General features: G+C 40.3%; 1 protein-coding gene across 1 annotated transcript; it reads right to left on the bottom strand.

Annotated features, from left to right (window-relative positions):
* Positions 1 to 2441: 2441 nt before the first annotated feature.
* On the bottom strand, positions 2442 to 17230 carry LOC307269058 (uncharacterized protein). Its single transcript, XM_080051881.1, has 18 exons — positions 17067 to 17230; positions 16860 to 16882; positions 11999 to 12065; positions 10923 to 11131; positions 10736 to 10816; positions 10589 to 10648; positions 9840 to 10010; positions 9358 to 9522; positions 9159 to 9222; positions 8942 to 9032; positions 8703 to 8844; positions 5650 to 5754; positions 5283 to 5382; positions 4893 to 5118; positions 4235 to 4309; positions 3985 to 4087; positions 3405 to 3520; positions 2442 to 3188 (listed from the first exon to the last, which is right to left on the bottom strand). The coding sequence occupies exons 1-18, from the start codon at positions 17089 to 17091 to the stop codon at positions 3089 to 3091; spliced, it is 1923 nt and encodes a 640-aa protein (XP_079908007.1). The 5' UTR covers positions 17092 to 17230; the 3' UTR covers positions 2442 to 3088.
* Between the last annotated feature and the right edge of the window lie 146 nt (positions 17231 to 17376).

Genomic DNA, 17376 nt, shown 5'->3' with positions numbered 1-17376 from the left:
GATCTCCCTAAAGGGTCCAGGGACCCCACCGCTGTCTCCTCAATAACTTGGAAAAACACTGTAACCCACCATGTGTGTTTGGTTATTAAAAGTCATTAGACCAGGAGGGGGTTATTTACATGTTACCTTAAGTGATTTTGTATTTCATCAATAGAGATATTGTGGTGTAGACAAACATGGCTTTAACGCATCTGTACTGTAAGACCGCCGCCCGGGGGGGCCTACGAAACCTCTCAGCCCCAGGGCCTAGTGGCAGGTAAAAGCAGCCCTGGTTGTGACCATATATGGTTAATTGGAGGCGTTTCTGAATGCAAATGGTCTGAGCGTGAACGAGCATGGTACTTAAGAACATGTGGGATTTATCAAGATTGATGACTTACTGGTGTGCGTACGATAGGCCAGCGCACGTTTGATAAATACCGATTTTTTTGTAAATCAAAATCAAATCAAATCAGTTTTATTTATATAGCCCAAAATTACAAATAAATTTGTCTCGGTGGACTTTACATTTCATACAATATGATATATGATACAATGTGATACAATATGACACCCTGCCCTTACACCCTTAGCTCGGCTGAGAAAAAACTCCCAGTAAAAACCCTTTACCGGGAATAAAAAATTGAAGAAATCTCAGGGAGAGTCGACAGAGTAAGGGATCCCTCTCCCAGGACGGACATACTGCAATAGATGTCATAAGTAGAGAAAATCACGAAGGAATTTGATCATTGACCAGGTGATTACATGGTAATACTAAGTAAAGTGCGAATAGTGTGGATGCAGGAAGACTTACTTAAGCACATACTAAATTTCATTCGTAAGAGTGAATTTAGAACCTTTTCTACGCACTGTTGATAAATGAGGCCCCTGAAGTCTTATTCTGTGGACAGATTAGTCACAACCAAAACCGCCATGTTTGGGCAAAAACGCAACTCTGCCTACCACCAAGAGAACCTTCTCCCAAGTGAAGAATGGTGGTGGCAAACGGTCTGCAAATCTCAGATGTAATGTTTGGGTTGGCTTTTACCAGCATAATCACTTTTCTTGTGGCGCTTGAGGATATTGTTGAAGGAAGTCCACTTCTAGGCAGATGTTAAGTCACTCTTAAAGCTCTCCATTTGTAGATGATTTGCCTCACGGTGGACCGATGGAGCTCAAACTTTTTTAGACAGACAATTGTGCAACATCAAAACTCTATTCCTGAGATTTGTTTCCCCTTTGAGCATGTCTGACCTGTATGGGTTCACTTTGGTGAGCCTAAACTGACTTGGTTTTAGCTCTGTTTTACCTTGTGCCACCCAATTTCTTCTTTCTAAAGATCTCTCATTATTTCATCAATCAATTTGGCCCACCTGATTGTGTCAACCTGCTCGATTTAAGCAATGCAGCTCAGGGTTCACAAACTTTTGCAGATACAACAGTTGGCAAATAATTTTTTTATCTGTTTAACAATACATTTCTGGGAGAAAAAAAATTAATTGATAAAGAAACATCTTTTATTTCATATAAAAATACTGTTATTGATCAAAATGAATTAATAATGGTTTAACACAATACAATTCCAAAATGCTCAAGGGGTTCACAAACTTTCAAGCAGCACTGTGTGCATCCATGTATAATGCACCAAATCTAAGCACATTGGTTGTATTACTGTCGTTTGTTAACCACAGCCTGCCTTACAATTGTGTGGTCCATCAGGATGACTTCTTCGAACCTCAAGATCAAATTGAAGTTGACTTTAAGAAGAGGAATAACATTACTGTCCTGGTAATGGCCACCATCAGGAGTACGATCAATGTGCGGTCTGAAAACCTAGTAAAGTCTCATGGCATCAAAAACAAGCTGGATATTGACAACATCTTAAAGTCTGACCATGAGGAGGATGAAGAATGCTAAAGAGACAACACAGTGAAAGACTCCCTCCCCCACCTATGCAACCACAATGTATAGCCATGTATTTTGAAGCACAAGAACAGCTTGTGCTCTTGCTCCAGGTGCAGTAATGCTGTTTATAATAACTTAAGTTTTTATGAGAAAGTTGTGCTGTAATAGGAACAGTGTTCATTGACAAGGAATTTATTTTCACTCGTGTGGAGAGTGCTCTATACTTCTTCATTGCACCAATATTAAGCCTGTGCTGCCCCCTACTGGCTCATTAACCTTAAGATCACATGTAGGAGAATTCAATCAAATTCAAAGATGGATTACTGTCAGGATGAATATACCAAAGTCTACGTTTAATCGGCTCGCAATTATCAATTGTAAGTTCAGAAATATGCACTGACACAATGTTATGCTCCATGAACACCGCCTAATATATATTCACATTTTCAGGCTGCAATAATATTTACTGTACATGAAACGGCATTCGGTAAAAGAATCAGGGTAAACAGCTCATCTTTATTCTGGGCTTCCTAGTGATTAAATAAGGAGACATCAACTCAGTATATGAATCTTTAATTCTTAAATCAAGTACATAAACTTCATCATTGATTACATTAGACTTCATTTAAAATTCAGCTGCATATATAAACAAAACGATACATGTTGTATTATAGATGAGTATTTTTATAATGTATTAAACACAACATTATGCTGAATAAAGGCCAGACGTGAGGTTCTTATAATACTTAAACGTTCATATTTAAATAAGGTCACCATTACTGATAAATGAATGCTTCCCACATGTTTCCTTTTAGGCCCAGTGGCAGCATAAGGTGGGAAAGTCTCAAGACAATAATTGATCAAACTGTTCCACTACGCTGGCAGCTTGTACTGCAGTGTTAACATACTCTTCTGGAAAAACTATGTTCTCAGTTTATGTAACCTCAAGTAAAATATTAACTGCAACTTTCTTGTACACATACATCTAAAATATGTTTGGATTCAGCAAGTCATTTTCAGTGTCAAATATTTTACAAACATGTACTAAATAAACATCGGCTTATTCAGTGTCTCACTAAAAATAAAATCTTGAATGAACAAAGCTTTAAAACCTTGTAGATACTGCGTAACACAATATATGCTGAATACATTTTATTGAGAAGGACACTTGGACCAGGGCAGCTCATGAACATCTTATGTCCTTTCACTGGTGGTTGTAGCCTTTGTAGTTGGGGTTGTGTCTGTATGGGCCAAAGGGTCTGTGGCTTCCAACTGCATTCCTTCCGTCAACATACTCGTTTAGCCTGTAAACAATGGATTAATGGGATGCATTGAACATTTGGGAGACCAAACTGAACTGCCTTGTAAAAAATAAAAATAAACGCTTTCAAGTTTGTGATGTAAAAGCACTACAACTACCTAAGTTATTTTGAGAAGAGTTACTTTGGGAGAGAAATTCAATGTGTGTATTAACCTTGAACTACTCCTTTAAAATCAACTGTGGCTATGAAAGCACTCACCTCATGTTCTCATCTTGCAGGTCGTCAGCTTTGATTGCAGATCTAGAAATGCCCATGCCGTGAGGAATCCTGTCTGGGTATCTCACAGCAATCTTTATGCCGTTCAGCTCGTAGCCCTGAACAAGTAAACAAACAAAGAACACTATTATTTTATAGGATGGGTAAATATAAGGCTAGAAGTGAGCTGATATTATTTAGAATCGACAGCATCTGGGGACAACCAGTTGAAATTGTAGTTAAATTAAGGTGTAGTGGAGTCAGGAATTTGTGAGAACGCTTATTGACAAATTGACTTTTTGTGGATATCTCCTCACAATCCGCTAACAGTACAGTCTGTGCGCACAAACATAGCCTAGGTTTTGTAAACTGGTATCGGATCATGAGGAGCTATTCACAAAGGGCATTCTCCAGAATCACTGACTCCACCTTTAGTATATTAGGCTCAGGCAACTTTACAATGAAAAAAGGGAAATGCCATCCAATCCAAGCATTCATGAAGTGACACTGAAGGCCGTCAGTAGCCTCAATGTCATTGAAGCCCAGAGTCAAAGCAATGCTCAGGAGTTCAGGGTGTGCTTACATGAAAGAGTCGGATTGCTTCATCACAAAACTCTTGCTTTGTATAGTTTACGAAGGCACATCGTTTGTAGGCCAGAACCTTCACACTATAGATAGTCCCAGCCCTGCAAGAGAGAAAAACCAGTGAGTTATCACGACTATGCAACTCCACTATCCAACTACAACAGTTGAACTGTGGAAATTAAAGGTATGAAATATTGTGGAAAAAATCTGTTAAAGTTTCCCAATTGAAGAGTAAACCAAGGTCTTACTTGCTAAACATGTTGGTTATAAGGGACTCGGGTACTGGGTACATCAAGTTTCCCACCCAAATTGGAAAGAGCTCCCTGTTGAAAGAAAATATTGATTCAATGAACTTGTTGTAAAGATCATTAAGGTGACAGATGATATGGGAGGCAACGCATGCATAGAACCCGATTATTGTTTTGTAGCAAACTATTTTCTAGATAAAAACACCATCATTCATACCACAAAGTTTGAGCTGCATGAAAGCATTCAATGATTTTCTGCTCGCTTAGAATATACTGTCTAATTACACAAGAAGCAATACCAATAACCACAAGTATACCGTCTATAGAGTACCTCATTAAACCTGTCCAATACGGGGAAGTGATTCACACACACACTAATAGCATACATTTTACCCTCTAAACAGGAGAAGCATTATAGAGTGATAAATCAAAGCACACTTCAGTAACAACCCCAAGTAACTACTTATTAAAGCATTAGAAAGTTGTCACTACCGCTGGGCGATATAGCAGGAATACATTTTTTTGTTATTCCCCCCCCCCCCAAGCTTTTAAATGGTAAAAAAGAAACAGTACACCATCACAGTCTAGGCGTATACAATTCACTTAAAAATAAAAAATAAAATAAAAACTGCGTTACTGTTACTGAATGCAAACTCACTGGTCTGGACGGTAATGGGGTTGAATGTTGGTGTTCATGGCCTGATAAGGAATGGGTTTGGGTTGATTCTGGTAATTGGACATATTGTGGACCGGGCCTAAAGGTTTGTTCATAATTGGTGCTTTTGGTGCATCTTGGGACTTTGGAGGAGCAGGGATACTATTGGCTGAAAGGACTGGAGACACGCCGGTGATGTTGGCCACCTGAGCTCCAGTTTCAATAGCTCCTAAACACAAAGACACATTTTAAAGTCGACATGGAGGAAATATAGACACATAGAATTAAGCAAACAACGACTTTGGGGGAATTTACGAAATATAGGATACCTAACAAGGAGATTTTCCATCTCCACTGATGGCATGGCTGCATTCATATCGCAGGCACACTCACCTGGTTGCTGGCTTAATTGGGACAGAACTTGTAGTGCCTCCTTTACTGTCCCGTGAATAATTAAAGCATTTGAGCTCTGCTTGCGGGTGTAACCATACGCCTGGAAAAAAACAATATCCTAGGTTATGACACTTTCAGTGATGATTGTATAGTCATTGCATGCACATGCACTACTCAACAGACAACCGTCTTCAAAATGAAATATTGGAATCTGTCCTTTTTAATCGCACAATGTGTGATGGTTCAGTATTAAATGCTAATTTTCATAAAATGAATCAGCTAAGAAACAATGATGTTTTTTTTATTTAAATTGTGAATACAAGGTGTAGCGCTTCCACCCCCACACACAGATGTTCCTTTTACACACCATGAGCTGGGTTATCTGCACGCGCATCAGCTCCTGGGCAGCTTCTGCACATGCACTGTCCCCTTTGAGAACCTCAGTGAAGGCCTGGGAAGCCTCCTCATACCTCTGTGGGAAGGATGAGATGAGAAGCGTTTATCATGTGCTACCATCAGGACTTGATCAAAGCGGCTGGACATATCAGCCAGGTTCTTAATGTTTACAGCAGCAGCTAATCAAAGCAGGTCTGAGATAATAATGTGAGTCTGTGTAGCTCAGTGACACTGAGGTAATTCAATGATCCTGCAAAAAGGCCAAAGTCATTTCCACCTCAAGTACTGGGGATAAACAAAATGTACACACGTGAAAAATGACTTCACAGGCAGTGCATCCTTTAGTACAGTGGTTCTCAATTATTTTCTGTCATGCCCCCCCTAGGGGACAGAATTTTTTTCACGCCCCCCCTAAATTGAAATACTATTGAGAACCTGCTAATATTTATTTATTTATCTGTACAAAAACACTGTATGAATTTATGGCACGAGCATTCTACATACCTCAGTATCAAATTAGATTAAAAAAAAATTAGCTGAGATAACTTCTGCAGCAACTTCAGTTTATTAGCTCAATTTGTAACATTTAAACAAGACTGCTCAGTCTGTGTGAATCTCAGGACAGAGAAACGAGAGCAAGTAGCCTCGTTCGATTTGGAGCCGTCTTGCTCAGACCTGCGCAACTATGACGCTCGTCTTGCTGAGCGCACAACAAAAATGCTGCAAAAATGCTGTGCGCTCAGCAAGATGAGCGTCATAATTGCGCAGGTCTTTCTTAGCAAGACGGCGACATCTCAGACGAGGCTAATAATTCAGGTTTGCATTTCATTCAAAACATTTTTAAACTGTAAACATAGTTAAGGTGGTGTTTTTTTATTATTATAGGCCCAATAGGCCTTCTGTGATGCGATGATAACCTATAATTAATTTTTTTTTTTAACCTTTATTTCTACAGGTAAATCCCATTGAGACCGAACACTCTTTTACAAGGGAGACCTGTTTTCCTTTCCCACGTTACCATTCACACACACATTCATACACCGATAGCAGGCTAACTATCGACATTCACACGAGGCAAGGTGGGTGAAGTGTCTTGCCCAAGGACACAACAACTATGACACAGGTGGCAGGGCGGGGATCGAACCTCGAACCCTTTGATCATCAGCCGACCCACTCTACCAACTGAGCCACAGTCGCCCCATTAATGTTATTATTAGTCTACTTGCTTGATTTCTTTTTAAATATCATACAGAGACACTTGGAGACACATGTGGACATGTATTCACTGCAAATCGCGCACACATTTTTTTTTTCTTTTTTCGGTCAGTTGATAATCAAGGCCACCCGCGGGCGGGCCAGTGACTGGCCAATCACAGTTCAGTATCTTTTTGTAGACTATATCATGGTTCATTGAAATGCGCGTTGAGAGTCGGAATGAAAGCAGTGTTTATTTAAGACTCAATATAATAAACCTAATATAAATTATATTTTTTAATGAAAGGCCAGTGGACAAACGATGCGTGGGCGTTTTGACAGGCGGAGCAACAAGCGGGTGCACTCTCGCTCCGTTGGCAGAGCTGCCTACCGTCTGCCTGCGAGTCGACAAATCAATCGACTTGCTTTGCCCCCTTTCTTTCTTCCCACAGCAGAGGTTGAGGTGCAGAAAATTATAACTGCGCTTTTCCTTTATCTGCCGCCGTAATGTTACAGTATTTGCATCCAATGGTAATACAAATGAGAGGCGTTATTTAAACGCTGTGAATGCGTCTCCGGTGATTGTGTCGGTTGTAGACAGAAACGAACGGAGGGACACCGCTCACTGTACAGTTCCTATAGTCGCGCAGTTTGGCACTGTGTTTTCAGGCTCGAGACATTCAATCAGATCGCGGAAGTCTTTCCCATTGAAATCGCTAACGGGGAGAATATCCCCGGTTATTATTTTAGCCACAAACCACAGTTCATCTGCGCGACGGCTCACTAGCTGGCGAGATCACACGGTGAAACGCTGCTGTGATCGGACGAAGGCATTGTGTGTTTCTAAGGTGATTTAACGTCATAGTCTTAGACGAGCGTTTAACTTATGCTGCATATTTTGCACTGCATTGTTTTTTTATCAATAGTTTGAAAAAATGGTCCCACACCGGACTCTTATGTGAAGCTGACACTTCATGGAGAAGTGACACTCCTGCAGCGCGCTCACGACCAGACGTGAACTCACATACACGGTGAAATCTCCCATTAAAAAAACGGCATAACCCACTGATTTTCGGATTTCTATTCTATTTTTAAAGTCAACTTGAGCGCAAGTGGAAAACCGGTCATTCGGTCGACACATTCACATCCCTAATGCGAAATGAGAAAGTAATAAAAACAGCCTACAACACCACAAAGAATGATCAGACCTTCATCTCTTATTTTTTTTTTTATGTTTGAACATGACTTCTGCAGGTGAACTATTCATTAAACTGCCCAAATTCAAGAATAAAAACAACCATCAAACTACTGGACTTTAAAATACTGGCCCACTCTTTCAACATACTTTCAGTTGTAGGCTTCAAATTCAATATGTTTGCCTGGTTTTATATTATGTGTATGAGCAATATCAACATTTCATATCATTAACTAAAAGAAAAATAACCAAATCTAAAGGGAATATCTATACTGTTACAGTATATATATTCCCTTTAGATCTGGTTATTTTTCTAATACAGGTATTATAATAATTGACACTAAATTATGAAGAAAAAAAAGTGTGTGCAGGGCCAGTGAAAATATACAAGGGGCCAGTAAAACTCGGATCCACTGGCCCGGTGGGCCAGTAGGAAAAAAAAGTTATGTTGAACCCTGAGGTGTGCTACTGCGTGTATTTGCGTGTTAGTAGGGGTCCATGGCTGGTTTGTGTCCAGGGCCCGTGGTCATGTTAATCCGTCCTTGGACTCCCACACATTAACACTGTCTGAACTAATACATGACACATAATGGGACACCTATAGTTGGAGGTTTGTTTGATTGGATAGCATTTACCTTGAGACCAGCCAAAGCTCTGCCTTTCCTAAACAGGCCTTTGACCCAGCCCGGACACATACTGAGGGATAACTCTGCATCAGTCAGCGCCTTGGAATATTCTTGCATCTTTTCAAAACAGAAGGAACGATTGCCAAACAACCTGGGAAGGAAATAACAGTGAAAGTGTTGCAGAAAAAAGCAGCTTTGATATAAGCACAATAAGTGATTTGACTTTAAACATAGGGAAGTGTTCTTACTTGAACTCTGTAGGGTTGTACTTAATCGCGTCCGTGAAGTATTTCACAGCAACATTAAAGTCTCCGGCACTTGCACACTTATTTCCAATATCTATAAGGAGACATAAATAAAAAGGACCCTCAGAAACAGAATATACAAATGAATAAAGATGTATTTATCTGCAAACATGATTAACCCTCTTGCAGAGTTTGTGTATGTCAGCTGGACACAACTTACTTGCGAGATCAGAACTTATTTTTAAGTTATCTTCAAAAGTGGGGCTCCTAGGGGCGGCAGGATCCTGATCGGGGTAACAGATAAATGAGATGAGCAACGACAAACTAAAATACAGAGTAGATCATACTACACATTGAAGAAAGATTTAATATTCCAATGACTACAGGGCTGTGGTCATTAGAATAGTAAGATGCCCCACCTTCTTTTCAACCTGCGGCTCTTCAATAGGTTTGTCGGGGCTGCTTTTTTTAACTTCTTCTTTAACCTGGATCTTCTTTTTCTCAAACCTCTCAGGCTTCTGCTCCAATTTACGTCTGGCTATGAGAGCAGCTTTACTCACAAAAGTACTTGTCATATCCAGTTCCTTTGAAAAGAATGGCATTTATAAAATAAATAAATAGTTGGCAAAATGGCAGCAAACTTTTAGAATTCATGATTTGCTAAGGTTTGTAATGTTTACATTACGGTCATGCAACATATGATTATTAAACTTTGAATACTATCTTTTTCACTTAGTACAACAATGCCAAATTCCCCTATAGAAAACTATGGGCATAATATCAAAATACTCATGAAGACATGAGTAAAGGGTAAATGCAACACCCGTTCAGTTTTTTCAAACAAACCTGACTTTTTGCTTTTTAAAATGAGTATGAAGGACAGTAAGTGAGCACTCTGTACCTCCGAGTCGTCCGAGTCATGCTCTGTGTCGCTATCTTCATCACTGGATTCCTCCTCACTGCTGTCACTGCTGTCTGGATCTTGTTCTGAAGCTAACTGTTTAACACTACAATCTCTATCGTTTTTGGATGTATCATTAACTGCTTTAGATTGCGGTCCATTTTCTTTCCCCTGTAAAACATAGAAGAAAAAACGTGTTAAAACCCACATGTGTGTTTGCTGTGGGAGGCTAGTTTTGGAGGCTGCATATTCACCCCCCCCCCCCTCCCTCCATGAATTTTTTTAGCAGCGAAAATATCAATGTTTTTTTTTTTTTAAAGGAATGCACCCAACATGAATCTAGTACCAGTGACAAGGATGCTAACGTTAGCTCTGCTGCTAGACATTGTGCTAGCAGTTAATGTTAGGCTCCACACAACAGGCTGCAGAGGAACATCTTACAGCATGTGGATCTCAATAAATGGACCAGACTGACTTTACATAACAGGAGGCAGTGGAAAGTAGAAACAAGTAGAAAGTAGGCTCCTGGAAAAGTACTCAATACAGCTTGCCCGGAGCCAAATTGGTGACATTTTAAATCAACTGTAAAATAATGTTGTAAAAAACACTTAAACCCGTTGTAAATGTTTTATTTTGTTGTAAAAAGGAAAAAAGAATAGCTGTTTAAATAAGAAAAAATGTGACCAACCCCCCAAAGCAGTTAACCCAAGGAGGAAACACTGGATTACAATAAAAACAAATGATCTTACCTCTTCATTTTTTACAGGGTTCTGTTTTTCCTTCTCCAACCGTTTTCTTTCTTTCTGTTTCTGTGGGGAAATAATGACACGTTTAAAATGTACAAATTGACATTCACTCATTACAACCAAAATCATGTTGAAATGGGCAAAACGTACCTGTTTCTTAAGCCGCTTTTTGTCAGACTTTACTTTGATTTTCTTCACTTCTTGTAATAATCTAGCTCTTCTCTCAGAATCCTAAAAAGAGTTGCAAAATAAAACTGCATATGTTTCAAGCATTTTAAATCTTCAGAATCACTTCACATCCTTATGAATCATCTTACTATAATAATAGTGAACTTACACTCTCTTTTGGCTGAGTCTTTACAGCGGCTGGGCGTGGAAGGTCAGAAGCTGCTGAGTAGGAATGCCTTGGTTGCTGATAAACAGAGGCAGATGACCTTGTGCTATTCTTACTGCTCCTGTCCGAGAGACTTTGGTATCCACAGGAAGCGTCAGCCAGACTCCAGTCCAGTAATTCATCAGGCCGCTCCTCACTATAGTCCATTCTGGCTAGGAAAGAGAGCGTTTCAAACCACACAGTTCACTAACTAAAGTCTTGTATAAATGAATCACAAAGCATTTATTGATCTCCAGGGGGAAATTCAGTTTCATTACAGCTGCTCCCATTTTAGAACATAGACAGTAGGATTAATCAGAGGGTTTCTCCCACTGTATTCCAAATCCATACCAAACAAGTTATTATAAAACAAAACATTGATAAAAATGTCATGAACAAGAGCCTTAACCAAGATATGTTCCAACATCTAAAATGCTATTTACTTTAGGGGGAGGTTAACTGCATGAGCTGGTTTCTCTGATAAAGCTACCGCTTAAAACATTTAAAAGTAGGATCACCTAAGACAGCACAGAGAAGGTGTGATGAATGCATGAGTGTGATAGCTGAGGCATGTTTGAGTAAGTTAACACTGCTACCGTCTTTGACCTTTGGAGGAATGCATTTATTTTAAAATAAAAATAAAAATTAAACTGTTGCACTGGAAACAGTAGGCTAATGTACATACAAGCTTCAATGATCAATTGTACTTCATATTTTGCAATTTTGTCCACTATATCCGCACAATTTCACCAATCGTGCAGCAATTGCCCCTGACGCCTAACAACTACAAAATATAGCCTAATCAAAAATATACCAATTGTAATATAAGAATAAGACCAATATGTATGTATATTAGTATATATACTAAACATAAGCACCAGAAATAACAATATTATGAAATATACAATATATAACATATGTGCATCAATAACTACAATATCAATAATAAGGTAACAGCAATGTAACCAAGTGTTTTGTACAGTCAAATTATTGCAGAATATCGAGGGAAAAAAAGGGGGAAAAACATGACATCTTCTTACCAACAAGGCCAAGTCGCATTACCCCTTGTTTATCAGGACATCTCTCATATATTCCCACAATCCTTTGCTGGACAGGAGAAAGAAAGACAGACAGTATGAATGTCAGTGTGACAGTTTCATTCATTTGGCAATTTTGTTGAAAATAGTACAAACGGAAAATACACTGTGCAGAAATGAAGCTGTGTGCCAATGGCAGTACTACTGACCGTGACCTCCAATTAAAGGGGAGAGTTGACATTAGCTAATAGACAATGTGTAGAATTCAACAGAGGAAGGGGGCCTTTGACGTGCCGTAGCTTCTATGTGTATTGCTCAAAAAGCTGCACGGAAAACATAAATGTTTGCAGTGAAAATTCTAATTTTCCTTAAAGTAGTCACCATAAAGTTTAAATGCAGGATCGGAGCACAAATGCAATTGAGCAACACAAAGGACACTGCACATACACCACAGGCTACGGGCTATTTCACTTGAACTAGTTTGCTTTATTCAAGGAAATAAATATCAGAATACTAATGTATGCTATTGTGATCCCTATAATATAATCAAATATTTTAAAATGAATATGCGTGTCAAAGTCATTGTTAGCTTTGTATTGTTCTATGTAACGCTTTTTTCGAGAGAAAGAACATGAGTTAGGCCAGGGGTGGCCAACCTGCGGCTCGCGAGCCTCATGCGGCTCTTTGCCTTGCTTCGTGCAGCTCTTCAGTTCCTATCAAATTTTGTGATTATAATTTTTTATTTTTATTTTTCTATACTTTTTTTTTTGTGGGCCTATGTGTGTGCATGTTCGCAAACGTTTCATGCGGCTCTTACGTTCGTTTTACATGTCGTTTATTATTTCATTTTTTATTTTGTTAATGTGTATGTGTATGCCTGTTCGCAAATGTTTAATTGAGGACGCAACATAACGTTCGCAAACGTTTGGTGTGGACGCAACCTAAAACTGCCCGCTCAGCTTGTAGGGAGGTTTTCCGTGAGTAAACTATTTGTGTCAAGTTCGCTCCGAAACAGAGTGGGAGAGTTCATATTTTTTGTTGAACGTTATGCCAAGCCATTCTGCCTTATATGCCAGGCGTCATTAGCGCATTTCAAGGCTTCAAATCGTAAGCGCCACTTCAGCTCTCTCCATGCTAAAAGTAAGTCCCACTAAGCAACATGCATAGTAAGAGAAAAACGCTATTGTAAATTGTTATATTTTTGTTTGTGGACTTGGTTGAACTGAGAGTTTGTGTGTGAGGCAGTGCACACAATGTTCATTGTTGAAAATGACTGGCCTGTCGTCTTAAGGTGAGAACACACCAAACGCGTTGGGTGCGGTGGCGGCGTTGAAAAATCCTATTTTTGCATAGGGAACCATTGGTTTAGGCGCGATGATCCGTTGGCCGCGGCAAAGCGGCGCTTTGGGCGCGGCAGCCGCGTTACCAAAGCGTCAACGCCCGAGATGAAAAAATTTAACTTTCAACGCTCCAGCGCGTGACGTTTAGCCGCGTCAGCGGTGAGCTTGACCCGACGTCATGGACATCGGCACGGTGGGAGCATGGGTGGGAGGACAACACAGAGGCTGAGAAACACGGAGTAGGAAATGCGGCTGGCTGGTGATATGAAGCCGCTCGGTGTTGGGTTAGAAGACGTGGGGAAAGTGAGCCAGGAGAATGGGCTTCCTGGTTAATTCAGTGAATATAGCGGCTGTGCTTTAGCCGATAAACCAAGTTAGCGCCGGTCGGATAGCGTTACTCACCCGGTTGTGTGCGGCCACCACCTCCATAATGAACCCAAACCTAACGGCTAAGTCCGGGGAACTTTCACAACGAGTACAGCGAAGCACCGGTGTTTATGCCTATATCAACGCCAGCCACGGTCCCGTCACAGCCAGGTAGGGTAAGCTACTTGCCTTTATTTTCTAAGGCCCTGTGCACAATGCTGCTGTAAATGTGTTTGGTATGGTGCTGCCTTGCTGTTTGTGTTCATTTCCGAGTGGCGTGAATCTGCAATGCTGTTTTAAGGCTATTTGTTCCGTTCAGTTGCTCAATTGTTGGCCGTGTTGTTGTTGTTTTTGTGTGGACATGAACGCTGTTGTGTCGGGTCGCGTCTGATCGCAGCCATGGTTGATTAGGGGAATAACTATATCGGGGGAGACTAGCTGGGCGCGTTGAACCATTTTTTGACACAAAATGACCAAGCGCCAGATCAGGTGCGTTGGGCGCTTTGGCCACCGCACCCAACACGTTTGGTGTGTTCGCACCTTTAGTACTGTAGGAGTCCAGTTCTGTCATTATCACAGGGGTGGCCTTAACGATCTGGGGGCCCGTTTCAAGTCCTAGTGTGGGGCCCCCTGTTTTTTTTTTTTTTTTAATAAATAATGCGAAAATTAAAAAGATTGTGGAATCTAGTTGGTTCTTCGACGGATTATGAGATAATAGGCCCCTGGACCAAGACTCTCAAAGGGCCCCCCCACTCCTACCTATCCAGTCAGTTACACTGACTTTTACGCACAGATACATACAATTATTGGCAAAAAACATATTAAGAAAGTCAGTGTTTCCCAGATGATTTTGGGACACTGTGGGAGGGACCCTGGTCCTTGTTGGGGGGTCAGGGGGCATTGCACACTGGAACAAAATGTGTATCTGATGCACTTAGAGAGGAAAATTTAGAGGCTAAATCAAATCTTGAGCTGCAGAAGGAACATTATTTTTCTGATTTTTCTTAAGCAGGCAGCATCCTTTACTCTGCAACTGCAAAAACAGTAGATTGGTCTGCAGACCCATGTTATATGATGGAGAGACCCATTTCAACAGATAAAGGGTGGATAGCTACTTTTTATGAACAGTATAGAATTTACACATAGAAAGTGTATTCCTGTATGTGTGGGGGCCTTAGAGGCCCCTCATGAAGCCCCCAAGACAGAGCTAATAATGCCGTTGCTTTACAATTGCTTTTGTATTTCTCCCCTACTAGTTGAGGGGCCCATGATGATTTATTTCCTTATATTTAGGCTATTCCTTTTTGGAACCTTTTATTGACATGAGTGACTGAGCTCTTTGACTACATGACATGTAAAGTTATCAGTACCTTAGCTTAGGGCCCCCTTGAGCCCTTGTGCCCCTGAGCCTGGTAGCATGCACAAGCATTATTTATTATACGCTGACGACACAGTACTGTATTGCATTTCCGATTCGGTGCACCAATCTATTGAGAACCTACAAAGCTCTTTTAATACTCTGCAGGACTGTCTAGTAGACCTCAGGCTTGTTCTTAATACAGACAAAACCAAATATATGTGTTTCTCCAGAGCAAGAACTACAAATTTGAATGATTTTAATGTTTTTACAAAGAATGGATCTTTAATTGAAAGAGTCACAGAGTACAAATATCTCGGCATCTGGTTAGATGATAAACTCACTTTTAATTTCCATATAAAAAATCTTGTTTGTCGACTACGACAAAAAATTGGCTATTTTTATAGGAACAAAACCACCTTCCCTTTATTTAGTAGGAAAAGGATTATTGAGGCAGTTTTCATGTCTGTCCTTGATTACGGTGATGTGGTTTACCGGCATGCATCTCATTCATGTCTTAAACTCCTAGACTCTGTTTTTCACTCTGCTTTAAGGTTCATCACAGGAGATGCTTATGACACACACCATTGTGTTTTATATGAAAAGGTTGGGTGGTACTCCCTTAAAGAGAGACGTGATGCACATTGGCATATTTTTATTTACAAAGCCTTGACCGGGAAGCTTCCTCGTTATTTAACAGAAATGTTGCCAATTTCAGATGGGCTTTATCAGACCCGCTCCACTGACATGCTCATGCTTTATGTCCCACAAGCCCGGTCTGAGCTGGGAAAGACAGCTTTTAGCTTCAGTGCCCCCGACTCCTGGAACAACTTACAGCAACAAATTAAACTAAATACCTTCATATCCTTTAATCAATTTAAACAAACTATCTTAAATCTGCCAAACTCTACCTGTAACTGTTTTAATTAGGCTATGTTGTACTTTCACCCATTTAATTTCATTTTAATTGCTGCCACTCTTCACCACTATGTAAATGTTTCAATTGTTTTTTTGTTTTTTGTTTTTTCTTCTCTTCATGTTGTGTGTTTGATGTATTTGCATTGAATGTTGTGTATGCATTGTTGTTTTTCCTTGGAGTTTGTTTGAACTCGACACCATTGAAAATGAGGGTCACCCCTCAATTGGTCTCTCGAGGATAAATAAAAGTTAAATGAAAAAATTAAATTAAATTTAAAAAATAATAATAATACAAAATTCAACTGAAACGGGTGAAACATAGTTAAGGCCGTTACTGCATTATCATTTTGGTTGTGACATTTACAGTAAATCTGACTCTGTGTGTGTGTGTGTGTGTGTGTGTGTGTGTGTGTGTGTGTGTGTGTGTGTGTGTGTGTGTGTGTGTGTGTGTGTGTGTGTGTGTGTGTGTGTGCGTGTATGAGGAAGGGATGGGGGGATGTTCATGTGTACCCGTGTGTACGATGTGGCTCTTTGCAGTAACACAGTAAAAAATGTGGCTCTTAGTCTCTGACTGGTTGGCCACCCCTGAGTTAGGCAGTAGGCACCCTAAGCACTAGACTAGAGAATGAATCATAGAAACCGGAAGTGAGTGTGTTCCGTTTAAAAGGTTCTGCAAACACACATTGGTTGGCGAGGCTGTTTAAAGTCCAGTCTGATAAAACCCTGCCAAGTGCAGGTGGTACATACATAGAAGATATGCTGAGAGCATAATCATATCATATCCATGTTACATTATCAACAAACAAAAAAGCAGCCACCATGGGGGCACTTCCCTACATACACACACAACACCAAAGAGGACGGATAAATAAGGTGTACTTACGACTAGTCGGGTATCTGTACTCTCTGAAAAAGAGGAAGACAAGCAAATCGTGTAAAATGTATCAGTATCTCAACATTAAATGAAAAGTAAAGCTGTTAGGCCCTCAGTTAGCTGTATCCAGTTGTAACTTCCAACTCGTAAAAGCTTGCTAGGCTCGTTAGCTAAACTAGTCTCCAACTTCTTCTAATGCGAATTCGTGTTTCTTACCCGTCTCGTTTCGAAATAGCGGCATGTTTGGTAATAAGTGCCGTCCCACAGCCTCATATAAAGATAAATTCGAATTAATTATACACAAACTTGCATTCCTAAAAAAGCTAATGATAGCAGTATCAAACTTTTGCGCTGTGCATGTTGTTTGCGCGCTCTCAACTACTTTCTGCTCCACCGCGTGAACGGAGGGGACTGACCTCTTCACGCATGCGCGCCGTGTGACTATTTCCCAGCAAAGCTTCTGTCGCCCCCTGGAGGACACACGTTATGTAGCAGCAACATATACAACACTTTCTGTATGTACAGT

This window comes from Ammodytes marinus, assembly GCF_949987685.1.
Source record: "Ammodytes marinus genome assembly, chromosome: 23".
In the NCBI taxonomy this organism is placed as follows: domain Eukaryota; kingdom Metazoa; phylum Chordata; class Actinopteri; order Uranoscopiformes; family Ammodytidae; genus Ammodytes; species Ammodytes marinus.
Note: the sequence above shows the minus strand (reverse complement) of the source record. Positions and strands in the feature narration are given on the sequence as shown.